We start from the raw sequence: 24,322 nt of genomic DNA on the forward strand, positions 1-24,322 counted from the left end.
ATTCGGCTCCCTTGAAGTTTTCAACATTTTGTCACATTACTGCCACAAACATGAATCAATTTTATTGGAATTCCACGTGAAAGACCAATACAAAGTGATGTACATGTGAGTAGTGGAACGAAAGTCATACATGATTCCAAACATTTTTTACAAATCAATAACTGCAAAGTGGGGTGTGCGTAATTATTCAGCCCCCTGAGTCAATACTTTGTAGAACCACCTTTTGCTGCAATTACAGCTGCCAGTCTTTTAGGGTATGTCTCTACCAGCTTTTCACATCTAGAGACTGAAATCCTTGCCCATTCTTCTTTGCAAAACAGCTCCAACTCAGTCAGATTAGATGGACAGCGTTTGTGAACAGCAGTTTTCAGATCTTGCCACAGATTCTCGATTGGATTTAGATCTGGACTTCGACTGGACCATTCTAACACATAGATATGTTTTGTTTTAGACCATTCCACTGTTGCCCTGGCTTTATGTTTAGGGTTGTTGTCCTGCTGGAAGGTGAACCTCCGCCACAGTCTCAAGTCTTTTGCAGACTCCAAGAGATTTTCTTCCAAGATTGCCCGTATTTGGCTCAATCCATCTTCCCATCAACTCTGACCAGCTTCCCTGCCGAAGAGAAGCACCCCCAGAGCATGATGCTGCCACCACCATATTTGACAGTGGGGATGGTGTGTTCAGACTTATGTGCAGTGTTAGTTTTCTGCCACACATAGCGATTGCATTTTGGCCAAAAAGTTCCATTTTGGTCTCATCTGACCAGAGAGCCTTCTTCCACATGTTTACTGTGTCCCCCACATGGCATGTGGCAAACTGAAAACTGGACTTCTTATGCTTTTCTGTTAACAATGGCTTTCTTCTTTCCACTCTTCCAGAAAGGCCAACTTTGTGCAGTGCATGACTAATAGTTGTCCTATGGACAGATTCCCCAACCAGAGCTGTAGATCTCTGGAGCTCGTCCAGAGTCACCGTGGGCCTCTTGACTGCATTTCTGATCAGCGCTCTCCTTGTTCAGCCTGTGAGTTTAGGTGGACGGCCTTGTCTTGGTAGTTGTGCCATACTCCTTCCATTTCTAAATGATCGCTTGAACAGTGCTCCGTGGGATGTTCAAGGCTTTGGAAATCTTTTTGTAGCCTAAGCCTGCTTTAAATTTCTCCATAACTTTATCCCTGACCTGTCTGGTGTGTTCTTTGGACTTTATGGTGTTGTTGCTCCCAATATTCTCTTAGACAACCTCTGAGGCCGTCACAGAGCAGCTGTATTTGTACTGACATTAGATTACACACAGGTGCACTCTATTTAGTCATTAGCACTCATCAGGCAATGTCTATAGGCAACTGACTGCACTCAGATCAAAGGGGGCCGAATAATTATGCACACACGACTTTGCAGTTATTTATTTGTAAAAAATGTTTGCAACCATGTATGATTTTCGTTCCACTTCTCACGTGTAAACCACTTTGTATTGGTCTATCACATGGAATTCCAATAAAATTGATGCATGTTTGTGGCAGTAATATGACAAAATGTGGAAAACTTCAAGGGGGCCGAATACTTTTGCAAGCCACTATATTATATATATATATATATATATATATATATATATATACACACACACACACACACACACACATACATACACGTATATATATATACATATATACATACATATATATATACACATATATATATATATATATATATACACACACACATATATATATATATATATATATATATATACACACACACACAGCAAACAAACTTCTAAGACACTACCACTATACCTTCCCTTTTAGACATAACTGAGGCAGGGGCGTAGCAATAGGGGGTGCAGAGGTAGCGACCGCATCGGGGCCCTTGGGCCAGAGGGGCCCCGAAGGGCCCTCCCTCAACCACAGTATTAGCACTCTATTGGTCCTGTGCTCATAATAATCACTTCTATAGATACTTTGAATAGTAGTAATTATTAACAAGCTGTTCCTCATCCCCTTCTTGCACCTCTGACACTGTAGTTGTCTTAGGCAGGTTTTGGTGCGCCATATTAATTGTTATGTATAGAGTGCTTGGGGGGCCCCAATGTAAAACTTGCATCAGGGCCCACAGCTCCTTAGCTACGCCACTGACTGAGGAATGGACAGAAGGAGAAAAAAACATTAAAATAAAAAGTTCTTGCTCTGTAAACTGCATTTGAAAAAAGTGGAGAGGAAAAAAACTTTTTTTTGGGCCCAGCTTCATAAAACCTACCTCTTCAAATACCTCCACAAGAGAGGAATCACAAGCAAGGAAATCACCGGCTCTGGGCTGTGACTGAGCAAGAGGAATGAAAATTATGAAGGAAGTCATTTCCGAGCATTGATGAAAAAGAAGAGGGGAAAAAAAATCCATTAATCAAACCAGCATCAGTATATCGATATCTGGCGTTTTTCTACTTGAAGAGAATCCAATCTGCATCAAGAAGTTGCCAGAGACGATGTTTATTTGTTTATTCTCGGAATCCTGATGCCGTCCGTTTCATTCCGAACACGTTTTCCGTTTAATTCCACTTTTCGGCGGCTAATAAAGCTTGATTTCAATCTCTCCCCGGTTTGCGGGGAAGCTGGGCGGCTCTGGGCCATCCGCGGAATGATGAATTAAAGGCCGGTCGTCGCTGTCGCGCGGCGCCCAAAAGTTCCCACTGTTAATATCGCCTTTCTTTTTTTCCTTCCTTCAAACAAATCAATTTTAATTAAAATCTCGATGATAAAACAGCCGTGAATCATCAGGACGGTCCGAGCAAAGTAAATTATATGAAGCGTTCTCGGCGAAAGGAAAATAGAGCGGCGAGGGCCGGCGAGGTTATCCGTGACGGCGAAGGAGCTGGAGGCAGCCAGGCTGTGAAATTGGAATTCAAAACTAATGGCATCTGAATGCTGAAACAAAACAGCGGGCATGTTAAATGTGCAGCTTAGAAACGTTTGCACGCCTCACCTCCAGCGATTAAATAAGAGGACCTGTAATCGCAAAAGAAAACACGAGCTCTAGAGCTCTGTAGACAAGGCCGGATTTTTGGGAAGGCCACAGAGGCCTTGGGTGGTAGCAGCTGAGGGGGTGGCTGGACATGGAAAAGGGGAGTTACTGCCCAAGGGACCTGTATAGAAGAGAAAAAGCTGCAGCAGAGGGACTGTACACATGGAATGGGAAAAGAAGGGGCAAGGGGGGTTGCTACACATGGACGGGGAACGAGCAAGAACAAGAAAGTTGGCATTTGTTGTTGTTAAGTCGTGTCTGACTCTTTGCAACACTATGGACCATACCACACCAGGCCCCTGTAACCTCTACTGTCTCTTCGAGCTTGTCCAAGCTCATGTTCCAGGACACCATCTAGCCATCTCTTTCTCTGCTGTCCCCTCCTCCTTTTTATCCTCAAATCTTTCCTATCATCAGAGTCTTCTCCAGTGAATCCTGCCTTCTTATTATGGCCCTTATTTAACCACTTAAAAGTGGATCCGAGATGAACTTTTACTCATTGCATAATTGTGTCCTTTCCTATTGTTTATAGGGCATTCCTCAAGCCAAATACTTTTTTGTTTTTGTTTTAATACTCTAATTCCTTATAAACTAAACAAGCCACGCCCACAGGTTTTCAAGGGCAACTGAAGTGAGAGAGATGTGGAGGCTGCCATATTTATTTACTTTTAAGCAATACTAGTTGCTTGGCTATCCTGCTGATCCTCTGCCTTCTAATACTTTTAGCCATAGCCCCTGAACAAGCATGGAGCAGATCAGGTGTTTCTGACATTATTGTCAGATCTGACAAGATTAGCTGCATGCTTGTTTCTGGTGTGATTCAGACACTTTTGTAGTCAAATAGATCAGCGGGGCTGCCAGGCAACTGGTATTGTTTAAAAGGGGATAAATATGGCAGCCACCATATCACTGTCTCACTTCAGTTCCCCTTTCAGAGAGCCAAGGCATTTTCAGACAGTAGCAAGGGCTTATGGGAGCTCAGTCTGGGCAGGAGGAGGGGGAGGTATTACTAGCCAGAGATTTCAGAGGCAGAGGGGAGGTGGGAGGAGGAGGGGGAATTAGGTTTTTTTGCTCAAGATACAGATAAGCCTGCCTCTGTGTAATGTTTACAAACAACATGGCTGCGGTCAATGTATCAAAGGAAGAAATAATCATATTCTATTAAAGCTGTTTGCAGCTAGAGTTGCTGTATAAATCTAAACTTTAGATAAGATATATAGACAAGTTACTTGTTATAGGTAGTTTTTCATCTCGGATCAGCTTTAAGGACCGTAGGCTTACACCCCCCCCCTATTGACTAGGCTTTTTTTTTTACTAATTAGCCGGCGGCGATCGGAAGGGTGGGAGGGACGCCGCAGGGAGGGGGGAATCATGTAGCTAGCGCTAGGCTAGCTACATGATTAAAAAAAAAAAAAAATAGTGCTGCGCCGCCACCCTGGCGCATTTAATAGAACGCCAGGGTGGTTAAAAAAAAATAACTTTATGGAAACAGACGGTATTTCCAAAAATGCAACAAGGTTCCCACAGTGTGATGTCGGGACCTAGGTGCTGACATCACACTGTGGGAGGGGTTTCACCACAATATCAGCCACACAAATGTCCCTGTCTATCTATTCCAGAAAAGGTAAAGATTTATCATGGTAAAGGGGGTATATCAGCTAGGGCTGCACGGTATATCGTTTTAAAATCGATATCGCGATTTGCAGCAAGACGATTTCCTAATCGTCCAAGTGGCGATTTTTTCATGCGTACAATTTTTAGTGTGGAGGCTTTTGACACGTACTATTTTAAGCGTACCTTGCATAAAATTGTTTTTGTTGGCCGCGCGGCAAGCTTCCTCCTTCCGGCCAGGAGTCAGAATGGTAGTAAGTAATGTAATGCGGCCAGCGCGCTGTTTGTGGAGGAGAAGGATCCGCACATCAGGCACTCCTGTCTTTCGCTTGGTCACACTGTGTACTGTACATCTCCTCACTGCCCAGGATCTGTTATCTCTCCACTATCCAGCAAACAACTTGGATCACCTCCATTGCCCATTAAAGGTGGCCATACACTGGTCAATTTGCCACCAGATTCGACCAACAGATATCTATCTGATCAGAGAGGGATCGTATGGCTGCCTTCACTGCAAAAAGATTGTGAATCGATTTCAGCATGAAACCGATCACAATCTGTGGTGGTGCAGCCGCTGCCGCCCCTTCACTGCCAGCTATACATTACCTGCTCCGCCGGACCGGCAGGCATTACTTCTTTCTGTCCGGGGAAGTTTAAACAGTAGAGGGCGCTCTACTGTTTAAACTTCCTGCCAAGACAGGAAGTTCAGTGAAGCTGCAGCCCTGGAGCCCAGAGCGGAGAAGAGACAGCGGTGACCAGGAGGACTTGCGCCGGCGGAACAGGTAATGTATTGACGCTGTATTGTGTCCGTCGTTGGGCATTCGAACGCCGCTATCGGCACACTCCCGACCTGCCGGCGATCAAGCAAAATCTTCCGCACGGACAACGAACGATTTATTTCGGACGGAAATCAATTGTTTGCGTTTGCGCAACGATTTCACAGCAGATTCGATCACAGTGATCGAATCTGCTGTATATCGGCGGGAAAATCGTTAGGTGTATGGGCCCCTTAAGTGGCCACTGCCCAGGACCTGCTGTGGTACTCAGCTCTACATTTATTAATAGCTACTATTTGATTTGATAAATTCACAATGCAGTAAAATGTATAAACATGACAGAAAATGACAATTTGATAGTATGATGTAATTTTCTGTCAATGCATGTTTGTAAAGGTTACTGTACATTGTGAATTTAATGCTAAAGCTTGATTTGAAGAAAATCGTGAAAATAAATAAATAAATAAATAAATAGAAAATCACAATTTTTGACAGAAAAAATAAATAAATCGTAATTACATTTTTTCCTAAAATCCTGCAGGCCTAGTATCAGCTACTGATTGGGATGACGCTCAATTCTTAGTTACGGTTACTCTTTAAAGAGAAACTCCAACCAAGAATTGTACTTTATCCCAATCAGTAGCTGATACCCCCTTTTACATGAGAAATAGAATGATTTTCACAAACAGACCATCAGGGGGCGCTGTGTGACTGATTTTGTGCTGAAACCACTCCCACTAGAGGCTCTGAATACCGCGGTACTCCTGGCAAACTGCCACAATGTAACAATGTTCATAGACAGGAAATGGCTGTTTAGAGCTGTCTGTAACAGCCAGAGCAGCTAGAAACAGCTACATAACATGCCCACAGTAACAATGTCACCATGTAATACATGTCAGAATGTGAATCTGGGAGAGGAAAGATTTTAAAATGAGCAAACACTGACTAAATCATTTATACATAATTATGGTAAAAATGAAGCACTTTTTTTATTACATTATTTTCAGTGGAGTTCCTCTCTTAAAGGGAAGGTTCAGGGAAACCTGTAAAAAAATAAAAATCCCTATCCACTTACCTGGGGCTTCCTCCAGCCCGTGGCAGGCAGGAGGTGCCCTCGCCGCCGCTCCAGAGGCTTCCGGTCGTCTTCGGTGGCCGACCCGACCTGGCCAGGCCGGCTGCCAGGTCGGGCTCTTCTGCGCTCCAAGGACGGGCTCTTCTGCGTCCCACGCGGGCGCGCTGACGTCATCGGACGTCCTCCGGGCTGTACTGCGCAGTCGCAGTAGTTCTGAGCATGCGCAGTACAGCCCGGAGGACGTCCGATGACGTCAGCGCGCCCACGTGGGACGCAGAAGAGCCCGTCCTTGGAGCGCAGAAGAGCCCGACCTGGCAGCCGGCCTGGCCAGGTCGGGTCGGCCACCGAAGACGACCGGAAGCCTCTGGAGTGGCGGCGAGGGCACCTCCTGCCTGCCACGGGCTGGAGGAAGCCCCAGGTAAGTGGATAGGGATTTTTATTTTTTTACAGGTTTCCCTGAACCTTTCCTTTAAGCTAATGGTTAGTTTTAGCAATGAATACCTGGCTGCATGTTGAAATGGTAGGATCATTTTTAATGCCATAATTATAGCGCAGCACTGAAACATTTATAGCAATTTTTAAACAAAAAGCTGAACAAAGAATATCTGAAAATCTGTATATGAAACAGGCGGCATCAGGATTCCACAAGGGATGCGCACAACTATATGCAATCAGCTAGTAGAGGGGATTGTGCGGCCCCCGGGGAAAAAACATGTCAAGTCTTCCAGAGCTACATGTCAATATTCTGTAATGAAGTAAATCATGTAACATACTCTCTCTGCAGTGAGCTGATTGCATAGTCTCGTTTCATCTCTCCAGATACCCAAATCACTCCCTGACAACTTTAGAGTACCTATTAAAAAATACAGAGCATATAGCAGATGCCTGATCTCCCATGGCAACCAGGCATTACCCTACATAGCTGACTGGCTTATTGCTTGCTTGCTTTGCTGTACAGACACACATGTTGCAATTTAAAGTAACCCTAAACCGTTTTTAGATAAACATAATTTGCATACTGCTTTGTATGTTACAGCACCCCCCAACCCTGTGGCCGTTACCCTGCTCAGCTCTAATATTAGACTGAACAGAGAGTCGATTATGGGCGGGGAGGAAGTGTCAGTTCTTCCTCCTCTCTGCCCATCCTTAGTTCCGCCCCCTGCACTTGCTGCTTACAGTTCCCGATATGAGTTACTGCACACAGAATGCAGGGAAGCTGTGCTGTGTGCGGGCTTGTGGTAATTGAGGTTGGAAGGATAGTGTACTAATACAGCTATTAGTATACTATCGCTCTGTCCTCAATTACCACAAGCCTGCACACAGCACACCTCCCCTCTGTAATGTAAGGCCCCATTTACACTTAATCAGTTGCTCTTAGTTATAACTGAAAGGACAACTGATTTTCAAAGTAATGCCCATGTTTTCCAACGGCTCAGTTCACACTACACGTTTTCACCAGGGCTGTGGAATCGGAGTTGGAGTCGAGGAGTGGGAGCAATTTTAAGCACCTAGATTCGGAGTCTGTGGTTTCATAAATGGAGTCGGAGTCGGATGATTTTTGTACCAAATCTACAGCCCTGGTAAGTATTAGACAAAGGAGTCGGAGTCTGAGCCATTTTGGGTACCTGGAGTTGGAGTCGGAGATTTCATAAACTGAGGAGCCGGAAGATTTTTGTACTGACTCCACAGCTCTGGTTTTAACTGAAAGATTTTTCATAATGCACTGCTATGGAGTAAAAAAAAAAACCAAGTACCAACAGATTAACTATCTAACGACCACGCAGCAGCTCCTCCAGGACAGCGTAACACCACTTGGCGTTAAGTCCTGGGGGCGTGGTTTTCAGGGGATCGCACGTGCCGATGCTCCGCTCTGTTCCATCATCAGTCTACCAGCGGCGATCGCCGCTAGCAGACTACTTACATTGTACAGCTCTGCAATCTACAGCAGCGCTGTACTGGGGACAGCTGTGTCACTTGGCTGTCCCACAAGAGCGAACAGCTTCTCATAGGCTGATGCCTATGACAGCCGGTCAATGCTGGCGGGGGGAGGGAGGGATTGGGAGAGAAAAAAAAAAAAAAAGAGAAACTGACAAATCTATTGGAAAAAAATAAACAAATAAATACATTAAAAAAAATCGCAGGGGCGATCAGAGCCACCAACAGAAAGCTCTGTAGGTGGGCAGAAAAAGGGGGGGGGGGGGGGGGGAATCACTTGTGTGCTGAGTTGTACGGCCCTGCATTGAGCCCTTAAAGGGAACCTGAAGCGAGTAAATTATTAAAACAAACACATGACGTAGCTGCTGAGGGTTGCTGTAAAGTAAGTGGGCCTGGCTGTATTTTTCATTTCCAGCTCTGGCACCTGTAAGCAAACAGGACATTAAACCCTTTTTGTCCCCCTTTGCGCTACCCACAGGCCCGAATTTACCCCACAAATTGGGGAGTGTGGGAGGTAATGAGTTAATGTTTAGTGTATAACTAATGTATTTGTATATGAAAAATGCTTTAGGGTGTAGTTTTACTATTTGGCCACAAGATAGCCACAGTAACTTTTTGTTTATGCGTCCTGCAAGCGTCCGGAAGGACGCTTGCAGGAAGTGTTATGAGGCTGGGAAACTTTTTGTTTTTTCACAATGATCGCGCTGCTTCTCGTAGAAGCAGCTGATCATTGCGGGGGCTTGGATCAACGAACGGGAACGTTTTTTCCCGTTCATTGATCTCCGGGCGAGTGGGGCGGCAGCGTGCACGAGCGCGGGGATGCGCGGACGAGCGAGCGGGAACGCAGACAGCGGCGGGGAGCGGCGTTAGGTGTGGATTTCTCCGTCCCTGGTGTTAACAGGGTGGAAAAAGGGACGGAGAAATTGACACCGCTGGGGGTAAAGTGGTTAAAGTTAGCCTAGGGGGGATGTCAGGGTAGACCTTAGATGGGTGGGGGGTCTTCTTTTTAGGCACTTACAGGGGGGTTTATGGTTAGACATTGGGTGGGGGGGGGGCTAGGCACTTATAGTGGAGGTTAGAATGGGTGGTGGTTAGTTCAAAGTAAACCATCAGTAGTTTGCTGATATTTTACTTTTAGTGGCATCACCTGCCGCCCAACTGTTTTGGTGACATTGCAATATGTACCCCTTATTTGTGCCACCTACAACACTAAATATCTGTACCAGTGTTCTCCCCAGGCTCTTTTAGCAGGGTGCTCCACCCGGCTATTTTCAGTGAGCACCCGGCTGTCATCGGTTCACCTCCTCCTATTCTGTAAGCACAGTTGCACACAGAAGCACCGGCCCTGCATTCTCTCATCTCGCCCCACCCGGCTATTTTTTCCTGCCACCCGGCTACTATTTCTTGCCACCCGGCTGGAAAAAAATTCTGGGGAGAACACTGTGTACTGTGAAAATCTTACATAAATAAATGTACCAGCCTGTTTTTTGTCTTCTACTAGCCCCCTATGTGACATTTTCGTCGCTCCCCGCTGCTTTCTTGGTGATAAAATCACTGTTTTATCCATTGTTTTTGTAAACAATGAAGATGGCCGCCAAACAGGAAATACCTCAGCAGAGCAGGTGCCTGTTTGCAGTGGCTCCTCTCAAGCCTGACTTGACTGCTGGAATGTTACTGCCACTTGTTGCCTTAGCTACTTGTCTGGGCTTTGAACTGATCTTTCTGCACTCACAGCTGTTTGCAAGGTCACAGCTCCATGAGCTGCAGACACGCTGGCTGTGAGCAGAGACCTTGCATGTGACTCATACACACAGGAGAGCAGAGGGGGGCGTGCCTAACTTCTCCCTATCACAGTAGAGGCAGCACATTCCTCCCTGGGTCGACAAAGCTTGACAAAGGAAAGAAGATTAGATATATTAAAGCGACAGTGCACCTAGAAAAGGCTGCAGTAATCCAGACCACATTAGAACAGGTATAGGAACTTATAGGATAGAAGAAATAAGGCTGAAAAATTTGTTACGGAGTCTCGCTAAAAACTTGCCACCCCTGTGCTTTAGGTATCACCCTCTCCTTTATTAACACACACACATACACACTCAATCACACACATGCACATAAACACACACACATACACACTCAATCACACACATGCACATAAACACACACACACACACACACACACACACACACACACACACACACACACACACACACACACAAACTATAATCACAGTTTAGAATGCAGACAGTGAAGCAGGAGGTCAGATCGAAGGCGAGGAAATGGCCTTGGTGGCGCTCTGGTGTTTCTGCAAAACTAAGATCACAATGAATTATGAGATCAGTCAGAAATCAATAATTAGGTACTTTACAAAATAATGGATGATGCCGCTGGAGAAAGGAATGAGCTTTTCTGAGAAATAATGCAAGTCGGGTAGATTGGCAGCATCCTCAATGCCTTGCGCTAATGAGCGGAGATAACAGGAATGTCACTTGTACTGTAACGCTATTACAAATCACACATAAGTTATGTGCCTGGGGGGGGGAGGGGGGTGACGTTGGAAGCAGCACTGTGTCCGAGCTGCAACTGTGCAAACACCGTTCATCACTGGACAGTACAGACACTGTGCACACACAGCCCATCACTGGACAGTACAGACACTGTGCACACACAGCCCATCACTGGACAGTACAGACACTGTGCACACACAGCCCATCACTGGACAGTACAGACACTGTGCACACAGCCCATCACTGGACAGTACAGACACTGTGCACACACAGCTCATCACTGCACAGTACATCACTGGACAGTACAGACACTGCACACACAGCCCATCACTGGACAGTACAGACACTGAGCACACACAGCCCATCACTGGACATATAGACACTGTGCACACACATCCCATCACTGGACATACAGACAGTGTGCACACACAGCCCATCACTGGACATACAGACACTGTGCACACACAGCCCATCACTGCACGGTACAGACACTCTGCACACAGCACATCACTGCACAGTACAGACACTGCACACACAGCTCATCACTGGACAGTACAGACACTGTGCACACACAGCCCATCACTGCACGGTACAGACACTCTGCACACAGCCCATCACTGCACAGTACAGACACTGTGCACACACAGCTCATCACTGGACAGTACAGACACTGTGCACACACAGCCCATCACTGCACGGTACAGACACTCTGCACACAGCCCATCACTGCACAGTACAGACACTGTACACACAGCTCATCACTGGACAGTACAGGCACTGCTCACACAGCCCATCACTGGACAGTACAGACACTGTGCACACACATCCCATCACTGGACATACAGACACTGTGCACACACATCCCATCAATGGACAGTACAGACACTGCACACACAGCCCATCACTGCACAGTACAGACACTGCACACACAGCCCATCACTGGACAGTACAGACACTGCACACACAGACCATCACTGGACATACAGACACTGTGCACACACATCCCATCACTGGACATACAGACACTGTGCACACACATCCCATCACTGGACATACAGACACTGTGCACACACATCCCATCACTGGACATACAGACACTGTGCACACACATCCCATCACTGGACATACAGACACTGTGCACACACATCCCATCATTGGACATATAGACACTGTGCACACACATCCCATCACTGGACATACAGACAGTGTGCACACACAGCCCATCACTGGACAATACAGACACTGCACACACAGCCCATCACTGCACAGTACAGACACTGCACACACAGCCCATCACTGGACAGTACAGACACTGTGCACACACAGCCCATCACTGGACAGTACAGACACTGTGCACACACATCCCATCACTGGACATACAGACACTGTGCACACACAGCCCATCACTGGACAATACAGACACTGCACACACAGCCCATCACTGCACAGTACAGACACTGCACACACATCCCATAACTGGACAGTACAGACACTGCACACACAGCTCATCACTGGACAGTACAGACACTGCTCACACAGCCCATCACTGGACAGTACAGACACTGTGCACACACATCCCATCACTGGACATACAGACACTGTGCACACACATCCCATCACTGGACATACAGACACTGTGCACACACAGCCCATCACTGGACAGTACAGACACTGCACACACAGCCCATCTCCAGCCCCTCGCAGCCGACATGTCCCACACTCGCAGCCACCAACCAGGGGTCCCCACCAGTTCAGAGGTCAACCTCGAGGTCATCCTTACTGCACCTGCACTGCAGTTAATCAAGCCCACGTTGTTGCGGTGTACTGCGCAGGTGCAGAACTACTGTGCCTGCGCAGTACACCGTGGATAACGTGGGCTTGATTGACAGCGGCGCTCACACAGGCACACTAGCGGAGGTCGGCCTCTGCACCGGCGGGGACCCCGGGCTGGCGGCTGCGAGCGGAAATGTGGTGTGGGACATCTCTGCTGAAAGGGGCTGGAGGAAGCCCCGGGTAAGTATATCAGAGGGCAGCACCGATGACTCCTTCATGATTTAGCATTTATTGAACAGTCTCAAACTGAATGGCAAAACTATAGCGACTGGGGGACCTGCTCCTCGCCCTTCTGCCGAGTAGCCCAGATTAATATTCACCTACCCCAGCATTGCTCTAGATCTCCTCAGATCCTCCTGTCAGCCACATGCTGCCTACCTCTGGCTCCTGAGAACCGTCACATGATCAGGAGACGGACGTATGGAAGCACAGGGCAAGTGATTGCCGGGAAGAACAGAGGAAATACAGCACATCGTTGCAGCAGGTAAATATTGTGCTACTCTGGCGCACTACTATATTTTATGTGGGGAGATGTGGGGGGAGGGGAGGTGTGCGTCTTACCAGTAACCATGATGGGTTTGAATCCACAGAGGGGGCCCCATGCTGATTTTGTTAGAGGGGATCCCGTGGGTTGTTGCTGCACCTTGGTATAAACAAACAATGTTTCGATCAGAAACACTGTCACCGGTGTGCTCCTCTGATGGGAAGGAGATGTGCTGTCATTCTTTTTCTGCTTACAATGATGCTTAAAATGACAAGGAGGGCCGCATTTGGCCCACGGGCCTTGTGTTTGACACCTGTGTTGTAGAGTTTTAATGGGTACATATTCATGGTGGCCGTAAGGGAAAACAATTGCCTGTCGGGTTGTGTTGTGTACCGCCACACATGAAGGACATCGAGGAAGTACAAGTGTTGCAGCAGAATGAAAAAGTTGCCAGAAAAAAATGGGGTCATAGCTATCGGTGATTTTAATCAACCAGAAATCAACTGGGAATATCGAAGTCACTCATTCTAGTAAAAGTCACAGAACTTTATCCTAGTTACTTTGCTCAGATAGTAGATTAACAAACCAGGAGAAATGCCCTGCTTGATTTCATCTTTTCAAATAAAGCAGATATTGTATCAAATGTGCAAGTTCAGGAACACTTGGGGAATAGCGATGGCAATATGATAACATTTAAGCTGACATTTAACAGAGTTTTGAGCAAAGCCATAAGGAAAACTATGAATTTTAGAACAGCCAAGTTTAAACAGCACAGGGACTCAAAACGCCTTGCAGGATAGGATAGCAAATACAAGGTAAGGACAAAATAAGTAAATAGTAAACTTTTAAACAAATGTATTCTTAAAGTGGGATGAAACTCCATTTTAACTGAAAAAATTAAAACAATTCATCTAATAAGTTATTTAGCTTACCTATCCTGTTGTTTTTAGTAACTGTATAAGCAGACAGAGGCAACAAAAGGATAAAATATTCTAAAACATTTAAAATGAGAGGGGGCAGAGGTGGACTTACCTCCTCCAAGCAGACACACACACACACACACACACACACACGAGTGTTGTGTATATACAAAACAACAAAAACGTATTTATATATTCCAGAAAGTGCAATGCGCTTCGTGGGCATCTTCTGCTTCATCAGGCAATAGAAATGGAGCATAAAACTAAAATAGCTCTGGTGCAAAGCTCAGCGCCTCTGTCACAGGGGCCTGAGAGTAACCCCCAAAAATAAAAATGTGTGGGGCCGGAGAGCCACAATACCCCCCCCACCCCGTTAGAAATATGTAAGCGGCCCTTAACCCCACTACCTGTGCACCTCCCACCCCCTCCTTCCCGCCCCGGGAAAAGGTAAGGATCCTTACTTTGCGCTGGCTGGAGAACGTAGGCATGTAGTCCACAAGTGGCACGGCTGGCTCTACTCTGATTTGTTGACAGCACATTTTTTTTAGCAAACACTACTGTACTTTATCCGCCCACAGGAGAGTGCAGCGGACCAATCAGAGCCCGACATCGCTGTGCATCCACCCACAGGAGAGAGCAGCGGACCAATCAGAGCCCCACATTGCTGTGAGCCAGGGGCAGAGCACAGCAATCGGTGGCCGTGTTTGCTAAAAAAAAATATGCGCCATCAGAAATGTACGAACTCACAAGGCAGGGCAGAGCGCAGTACCTCTGAGAAGTGCCCTGGTGCGTCGCGGCACCCACTTTGAGAACCGCTGGCTAAGGGTATTAGAGGCATGGCCTCTAGGTGGAAGCCTTTGAATCATGCAGAGGTTTCCTGGATCCTGTTAGAGCCCACTGTTCCTGCATCTTTTAGCTGAATTCCAGGCTGTGGATGAGTGCATTCAAACTAGGCATGTCTGAGTAAGGAACATGCATGACCAGCACAACCAAGCCACTTATGTACTCTTCAAATGCATGAGCGCTTTGTTCTACTGGGCATGCCCAAACTCAAATCACACATGCCCAGTTTGAATGTGCTCATCCACAGCCAGTCGCTGCCAGAAGAGACATATTCCCTGCATGTTTGTCAAATAGGTATAGACGGACCCGATGCCTGAATTGGGGAGTTATCCAGCAAAATTCTGCTCCGTCCAGGTTTTTTTTTTTTTACATCACTTTCCTTTAACCACTTGAGGACTGCAGTGTTAAACCCCCCTAAAGACCAGGATAAGTATTGCTAAATTGGCCACTGCAGCTATAAGGCCAAGCTGCAGGGCCGCACAACACAGCACACAAGTGTTTCCCCCACCCCCCCATTTTCCCCCCACCAACAGACCTCTCTGTTGGTGGGGTCTGGTCGCTCTACAGTTGTTTTATTTTATAAATATTTATTTTATTTATTTTTTAATACATTTTGCTTCCTTCCCCCCCCCCCCGCCGCCCTGCTCCCTTCCCTCCCTCCCCAGCCAGCCAATCAGTGTGATCAGCTGTCATAGGCTTCAGCCGTGTCACACAGCTGTCCCCAGTACAGCGCAGCTGCCGATCGCAGCGCTGTACAAGTAAATAGATGGTGATTACGCCGTCTAACAGTCTCCCGAGCGGCGATTGCCTCTCGGAGACTGAAGCAAGAGATGCGCGCGCAGCCTGCGCACGATTTCCTGCAAAGTGCAGCCCCAGGACTTGACACCAATTGCCGCTAGGCGGTCCTGGGGCTGCTGCCGCGGTCATGTCCATTGGCGTGAGGCGGTCCTAGAGTAGTTAAAGGAGAACTGTAGTGAGAGGTATATGGAGGCTGCCATATTTATTTCCTTTTAAGCAATACCAGTTGCTTGGCAGCCCTGCTGAGCTATTTGGCTGAAGTAGTGGCTGAATCACACCAGAAACAAGCATGCAGCAAATCTTGTCATATCTGTAAAAATTGTCAGAAAAACCTGATCTGCTGCATGCTTGTTCAGGGCCTATGGCTGAAAGCATTAGAGGCAGAGGGTCAGCAGGATATCCAGGTAACTGGTATAGCTTAAATGGAAATAAATATGGCAGCCTCCATACACCTCTCTCTACAGTTCTCCTTTAACCACTTGCCGACCGCGCACTCATAACGCGCGTCGGCAAAGTGGCAGCTGCAGGACCAGCGAGGCAGTATTGCGTCGCCAGCTGCAGGCTGATTAATCAGGAAGCAGCCGCTCGTGCGAGCGGCTGCTTCCTGTCAATTCACGGCGGGGGGCTCCGTGAATAGCCTGCGGGCCGCCGATGGCGGCTCGCAGGCTAAATGTAAACACAAGCGGAAATAATCCGCTTTGTTTACATTTGTACGGCGCTGCTGCGCAGCAGCGCCGTAAGGCAGATCGGCGATCCCCGGCCAATCAGCGGCCGGGGATCGCCGCCATGTGACAGGGGACGTCCCGTCACTTTCTGCACAGGACGGATAGCGTCCTGTGCAGCCCGGATCTCCAGGGGGGGCCAGGTAGGAGAGGGAGTGGGAGGATTTCGCCGCGGAGGGGGGCTTTGAGGTGCCCCCGGCGCCCCGCAACACCCGCAGGCAGGAGCGATCAGACCCCCCCAGCACATCATCCCCCTAGTGGGGAAAAAAGGGGGGCGATCTGGTCGCTCTGCCTGCACGCTGATCTGTGCTGGGGGCTGCAGAGCCCACCCAGCACAGATCAGCTACAACAGCGCTGGTCGTTAAGGGGGGGTAAAGGGTGGGTCCTCAAGTGGTTAAAGCAAACCGGATCTGAAAATGAAAAGTCAAAATAAACATACACACATCATACTTACCTCCTGTGTAGTCTGCTCATCAATCTCTTTCTCCTCTCCCACATCCTGTTTGCCCACTGTGATCAATGGAATTCTCAGTTTCCCATTTTTAAAAATGGTGATGACCCTGTAACAGCTTCTGGGTCAGCACACTGTAAACTGTAATGTTGCCCACTTGAGCCATATGGAAACATGGACATTACCTTGCACGTCAGTTGTCCTTTCAGTTATAACTGAAAGCAACTGATATATAACTATATAAACTGACACCAACTAATATATTTCAGTTCTGACAAAAAATGTTGTCAGAACTGGAAGGAATTGTAAGAAGAAAATGGTGAGCTTCTGAGAGGAACTGACAGCGAGATAAGTAAGCATTATTAATTTGCAGGTACATCATGTATTTTAAATAATATTACTTGGCTCATGAGGAGAGTAATAAAGCCTGTAACATTTTAGCAGAAATCTTGTCCAATATTATTGATCACAACACCACAGCGGACAACTTTGTATTCCTTAATATTTAATAATGAACTATGCAAATGTCGATTGCATAGCGGACCTTGCCTGAGGCCTCCTACTCTCCTGCCGGGATCAAGCGAGAAAAGAACAGACATGCCCGATCAATAGTCAATTGACATTACGATTGAAAATACAATTGGTTGTGACGTAATTTTATTAGCATTCCATTAGATTTGATGTTCTTATCAAACCTAACATTTAAAAAAAATGCATATAACTGTATTAGGTAAGTGCTTAAAGGAAACCTGAAGTCAAAATGTTTTAATATAAAAAGCTTACATATGTATGTAGTTTTAATTGAGACATACCGCTATTTGTATAGATTTTCCTCTTTCTGCCGCCGGTGTGTCCGGTAAACTACATTCATTTTTTTGTTAAAAAAAAGTTGAATAGCTGTTCTAAAGGAAGAGGCCGATCTGCTTCATCTGTTCCTCCTCCGCTCCGCCCACTGCTGCCGTGTCATGAGTGACATCATTACCCCTGGAGCGCACACAAGGGAAAACAGCTCATGGCTGAAGTCCTCTCGTGCACACCTGATCTAGGAAGTTCACAAGCTCTGTGCACACCGCAATGACCCGGAAGCACTTACGTGGTCGCGGATTTTAACAAGTTTTCAAAGTAAAAATTTTAATTAAAAGGAGCAGAGAGACAAAGTCTGATGAGGTGACAGAAACATCACAATGCCACTAATATGTTTTGTCCTAAACATTTTATATAACGAAAGTAGTAATTACAACACCATATTTGTAGTCAACAGAGCAAAAAAATAAGGGTAGCAGCAACTGTTACAGATGTCATCAGGCCTTTTCCTGGTTGGCCTCCTAGGTCTTTTGAACTAGAGGCCATCTGCTGAGTTGACTCCACCTATTGCAGAACTTTCTGGGAGGGGTTGTCGGGGGCAAACCCTGGATTTTCAAGGGGTATTCCTGAAAGGTCTCCCTCAGCCTGGCACAACACAGTCTAATGATATGGTAGGACATCATGCTGGCTACACACAATGCAATTTCCCATCCAAAATGACAGTATCTGACAATAATTTCCTAAATGTCCAATCAATCAATGGGATCGATCAGGAGCAATTTGGATACAGATAACAATGAGGACAACCGGCTTTGCTACTGAAGGGGAAAGTGAAGCATTAACCCAGCAGGGCACAGGGCTGTGCTCATACCAGACTAAATTCCCCAGAGCTGCTCCATCCTCTGTACACACGCTGCTGCTCCGTGCTTTGTACACGCGCTGCTGCTCCGCGCTCTGTACACGCGCTGCTGCTCCGCGCTCTGTACACGCGCTGCTGCTCCGCGCTCTGTACACGCGCTGCTGCTCCGCGCTCTGTACACGCACTGCTGCTCCGCACTCTGTACACGCGCTGCTGCTCGGCGCTCTGTACACGCGCTGCTGCTCCGCGCTCTGTACACACGCTGCTTCTCCACGCTCTGTACACGCGCTGCTGCTCTGTACACACGCTGCTGCTCTGTACAGCGCTCTGTACACACGCTGCTGCTCCGCGCTCTGTACACACGCTGCTGCTCCGCGCTCTGTACACACGCTGCTGCTCCGCGCTCTGTACACACGCTGCTGCTCCGCGCTCTGTACACGCGCTGCTGCTCCACGCTCTGTACACACGCTGCTGCTCCGCGCTCTGTACACACGCTGCTGCTCCGCGCTCTGTACATGCGCTGCTGCTCCACGCTCTGTACATGCGCTGCTGCTCCACGCTCTGTACACACGCTGCTGCTTCACACTCTGTACACACGCTGCTGCTCCACGCTCTGTACACACGCTGCTGCTCCGTGCTACATTCAAAGTCAACTGTAGCCGTGAAAGAAAGGGAGCGGTGCTGTGAGCTGCAGGATGCCTGCAGATACTCTGATGTCTCAACTTGTGCCTGTCCCCAGACACTGCACTGGCCCTGGTCTGAGGGGGGATTCTGGGCAGCTGTAATCCCCCTCTGCATTTGCCTTTGGTTGTAACACACACTGAAACTCATGCCCCACCTCAATTTATGGGCGGAAGGGCATAGCTATTACTGTCATTTGTCTTCTGTCCCACAGTGTCTCACAAGATGTGGCATGGGGGTTGTGGAAGGAACATAGTCAGTCCGCAAATCATCCCCACTTCTGTACCGGAAGGGGTGTGGCTTGTAGAACAAGGGTGGTGTTCTAAGCAGGTGCAGAGGGCGCCTCCTGAACATTATAGCTACATTTAGATTGCTATAATTTGCCTGTTGGGGTGTGGGGTGACAAAGGAGAATGAGTGTATAGAAATTTCTGGAAACAGCCAATAGTATATCACAGCGTTCTCGGTGAACTCAGTAATGCAGGTGCTTGTACACAGGTATATATCAGGCTGTCCTCTCCAACAACCTTCGCCTAACTGCCCCGCGCATTTCCCACTCCCATGGGCACCTGCAGGATTTCTCAAGAGCCGCCCCCACCCTCTGGAGCTCCCTTCCACCACCCTTGCTCCCCTCCTTCAACACATTCAAGCAACACCTTAAAACCCACCTCTTTAAGATGGCCTACCCACCCAATACTACACAGTTACTCTCTCTACTGAATACTTATTCTACAGCCCTACAGGGTTCAGGTGTGTCCTATCCTATACCGAAATCCTGTATGTGCCAAGCCTAATCCCAGACACCACCCAGGAGTGCTTGGCAGACATAAAAACGATTCTGATGCCTAGTGTGTCCATCTCCCCTCCCCCTAGATTGTAAGCCTTTGGCAGGTCTTCCCTAGTGTATTCTACATGATCATGTGCTCCTTTCCTATGACACCCTCGTACTTGTGTTACTGGACTTATCTAAACAGCCCAATATCACATGATCATGTATTTTGTATCCTGTTTGCCTTGTATAGCTGTCCTATGTTTTATACCCTTGTTACATCCGTCATCCTTTGTATTACTATATGTATTTATTGTCCAGCGCTGTGTAATATGTTGCCGCTTTATAAATGCAATAAATAATAATAATAAATGCATCAAGGAATGTAATTTCCATGAACACAGACAGTATCACTGAAGCCATGTCACATCGTGTACACTTACCCTGCTGGGTCTGACGCTGTCCAATGACAGACCTGGAGGGGGAAAAAAAGACTCAGAATGAGAAGAATCAGATTCAGTTTTATTTGTCAAGCACTCCGAATGACATACCCAGAATTGTTTTTTGGTACACATGGCATGGGAGTTGTACATATTACAGACATAGAATAGACTTCATGAGAATTATCATGATACAGGCTTAACCACCCTGGCGTTCTATTAAGATCGCCAGGGCGGCTGCGGGAGGGTTTTTTTTAAATTAAAAAAAAACTATTTCATGCAGCCAACTGAAAGTTGGCTGCATGAAAGCCCACTAGAGGGCGCTCCGGAGGCAATCTTCTGTTCGCCTCCGGCGGCCAAAAGTAACACGGAAGGCCGCAATGAGCAGCCTTCCGTGTTTTGCTTACTTCGTCTGCCATGGCGACGAGCGGAGTGACGTCATGGACGTCAGCCGACGTCCTGTCAGCCGCCTCCGATCCAGCCCTTAGCGCTGGCCGGAACTATTTGTTCCGGCTGCGCAGGGCTCAGGCGGCTGGGGGGACCGTCTTTCGCCGCTGCTCGCGGCGGATCGCCGTAGAGCGGCGGCGATCAGGCAGCACACGCGGCTGGCAAAGTGCCGGCTGCGTGTGCTGCTTTTTATTATATACAGCAGTCGGCTGGTGGTGTAATGGTTAAGGGCTCTGCCTCTGACACAGGAGACCAGGGTTCAAATCTCGGCTCTGCCTGTTCAGTAAGCCAGCACTAATTCAGTAGGAGACCTTTGGCAAGTCTCCCTTACACTGCTACTGCCAATAGAGCGCGCCCTAGTGGCTGCTGCTCTGCTCTGGCGCTTTGAGTCTGCAAGGAGAAAAGCGCAATATAAATGTTATTTGTCTTGTCTTGTCTTTATTTGGTCAAAATCGGCCCAGCAGGGCCTGAGCGGCACCCTCTGGCGGTAATGGACGAGCTGAGCTCGAGGAACTCCAGTGAAAATAATGTACGGTAAGAGGAACTCCAGTGAAAATAATGTACGGTAATAAAAAAGTGCTTCATTTTTACAATAATTATGTATAAATGATTTAGTCAGTGTTTGCCCCTTTTAAATATTTTAAATCCCTGATTTACATTCTGACATTTATCACATGGTGACATTTTTACTGCTGGCAGGTGATGTAGCTGCTGCTTGCTGTTTTGACAGTTGGAAACAGCTGTAAACAGCTATTTCCCACAATGCAACAAGGTTCACAGACAGGAAACTGCCAGAAGTACCTCGGTACTCAGAGCTTCTTGTGGGAGGGGTTTCACCACAATATCAGTCATACAGCGCCCCCTGATGCTGTTTGTGAAAAGGAATAGATTTCTCATGTAAAAGGGGGTATCAGCTACTGATTGGGATAAAGTTCAATTTTTGGTCGGAGTTTCTCAAGCATACACTCAGACAAGGGATACAGAAGTGAACTACAGTAGCTGGGGTAAGAGGCCACTTCCACACAGTAAGAAAGATCGGGGAGGGCGACTCGGGTAAAATAACTGTCCAGGGGGCTAGTTAGACCCATCGTGGGGGGCTGGAGTTCAGTAGGAGTACAGCCTGAGGGAAGAAGGTGCTCCAATGCCTGGTGGCTCTGGCAGAGATGGCTCTGAAGCGGCGGCCCAATGGGAGGAGCTTGAAGAAGCGGCTGCTGGGGTGGGAGGGATCGTTCGAGATCTTGGTGGCCCTCAACCTCATTCTGGCAGTGTGGAGGAGATCTAGGGGTGGCAGGGGCGATCCAATGATCTTTTCTGCAGTGCTGATTACTCTATGCTGTTTGTACTTGTCCCTAGCAGATGCCCCTGCGTACCAGACGATGAGGGAGGAGCAAAGGATGGCTTCCACGGTAGCAGTGTAGAAGCTCCTGAGCAGCTCGCACGGGATGCCAATTTTTTTCAGTTGGCGCAAGAAAAATAACCTCTGCATTGCCTTTTTCTGGATTTTGACAAGTGACTCAGCAATAGGGGTTGCAGAGGTCTAGACCGCACCGGGGCATTTGGGCCAGAGGGGCCACATAGGGCCCTCCCTCAACTGCTGTATTAGCTTTTTATTGGTCCTGTACTTGCAATGATCACTTCTATAAATGCTTTGAATGATAATAATCATTAAAAAGCTGTCCCCATCCCCTTCTTGCACCTCTGACACTGTGTTGTCCTTGGAAGGTTTTGGTGTGCCGTATCAATTGTTGGGGGGGGGGCATGTAAAACTCGCCCATAGCTCCTTAGCTCCGCCACTGATTTTGGTGGTGTTCTGCCCCATCTTAGGTTATTAGTCAGCTGGATCTAAACATACATACTCATTAATAAATATGGCTAAATGCTACCTGCAACCAAACTTTTTATTTGAATTGGCACAACCCCATCCAGTAACTGGTGAGGGCCCCATCAACTTAGGGCAGCAGAACTGCTGAGTAATTTCAACTTCAAAATGAATAACCTTATTTGCGTGTAGCAAAAATAATTCCCCTCAATGAATAACTGCACATGTATAATGCCTCAGACTCATCTGTTAGATTGTGTTATAAATGGAGCTAGGAACTCTCGAACTGTGGATGCAATTTCTGCAGAAATGGTCAAGATAGGTGTCCAAGAACTGAAGCTCATGGCAAAATGGGTGAAACCGTATTACAATTAAATGAAGATTGAGACACAAATGAATAAAGCAAAGAAAAGTTAATATTTTGAAAAGGCTTATGGTGCATACACACATCCGTTTTTGTTTGGCCAATTTGACCACATTTGCCAACAGAATTTGAATACCTTGAACAGATTGTGAGCTCTATAACTACATGGAAGTGTGGAAACTGGGCATCTGGATCTGTTGTAATTTAGCTCAGTAATTTGGCCAGTTAGCGCAGGCATAGTCCAACTGCACACGTTCCCCGTCTTTGCGTCTGGCCCCGTGCATGTACAGTGCGCGCCGACTGGCTGAATTGCGGAAAGTCCAGGAGGCGGAGGAGGGCGGCGAGGGACTGATCAGTGTCATGGGAGCTGGAGGAAGCCCCAGATATGTATAATGTCCATCTCAGGTTTTCTTTATGCTTCCTTTTACACTTTGTGCAGTGCAGTTGGGAACAATCACATCACAGCCAAAAAAAGGCTAGAATGCGCGGTGTGGTCCTAGAATAAATTTACATGGAACTTCCTCCCTCTGCTCTGTTCCCACCTCTGCTTGCACCTCTCATACTGCGGATGTCCTTGGCAGGTTTTGTTGCGCAACATGAATTGATATGTATAAGGCCTAGTTCACACTAGCATAAAAAAGCGGTCCGTTCATGGCCCACACTGGAGCGGCATTTTATCGCAGCCGAGCGATAGTGCCATTAAAGTCTATGGAGTATATCCCACTGCGCACTAACGCGAGCGCATACCTACGTTATCACACAGCCCCAGCGGAGGACCGGAAGTCTTGTAAGTCGACGGCGATGCATAACTTTTTAAAACTGAACAGAGCAGGTTTTACGCGGCGCACATGCGCAGAAGCGTATTTTAGCAATACGCTTCCGACACATCATCGATTCAGCCACAAGTGAGCACCACTTCCTGCTTGGCCTGATGCCAGACAGTAATTCCCAAAGGCCTGGTTTTGGCAGTGCGGTCCCCAGGTGGCACAGCACCGCTACCGCCAATACACAGTGTGCAACGGCTTCAGCGGAACGGTTCCTATGGTAATCAGCAGGATACATTCACATTGATCCATTGGAACCAATACGTCGGCCCATTCCGCTGAGCAGATCGCAAGTTTGGGGTGGGACCAATTTTTCCCGATCAACAGAGCCATTGCGTTCACAGCACACTA

General features: G+C 47.4%; 1 protein-coding gene across 4 annotated transcripts in view; it reads right to left on the reverse strand.

Moving 5' to 3' along the window:
• SPATA6 (spermatogenesis associated 6) overlaps positions 1–24,322 on the reverse strand; it is a 140,931-nt gene that overhangs the window by 71,677 nt on the left and 44,932 nt on the right. For all 4 annotated transcript variants that reach the window (XM_068239040.1, XM_068239037.1, XM_068239039.1 and 1 more), the window contains one exon: positions 20,521–20,552. In XM_068239040.1, coding sequence (XP_068095141.1) covers positions 20,521–20,552 — 32 coding nt within the window. The remainder of the gene's footprint in view (positions 1–20,520; positions 20,553–24,322) is intronic.

The sequence above is a fragment of the Hyperolius riggenbachi genome, chromosome 6, assembly GCF_040937935.1.
Source record: "Hyperolius riggenbachi isolate aHypRig1 chromosome 6, aHypRig1.pri, whole genome shotgun sequence".
NCBI classification, from domain to species: domain Eukaryota; kingdom Metazoa; phylum Chordata; class Amphibia; order Anura; family Hyperoliidae; genus Hyperolius; species Hyperolius riggenbachi.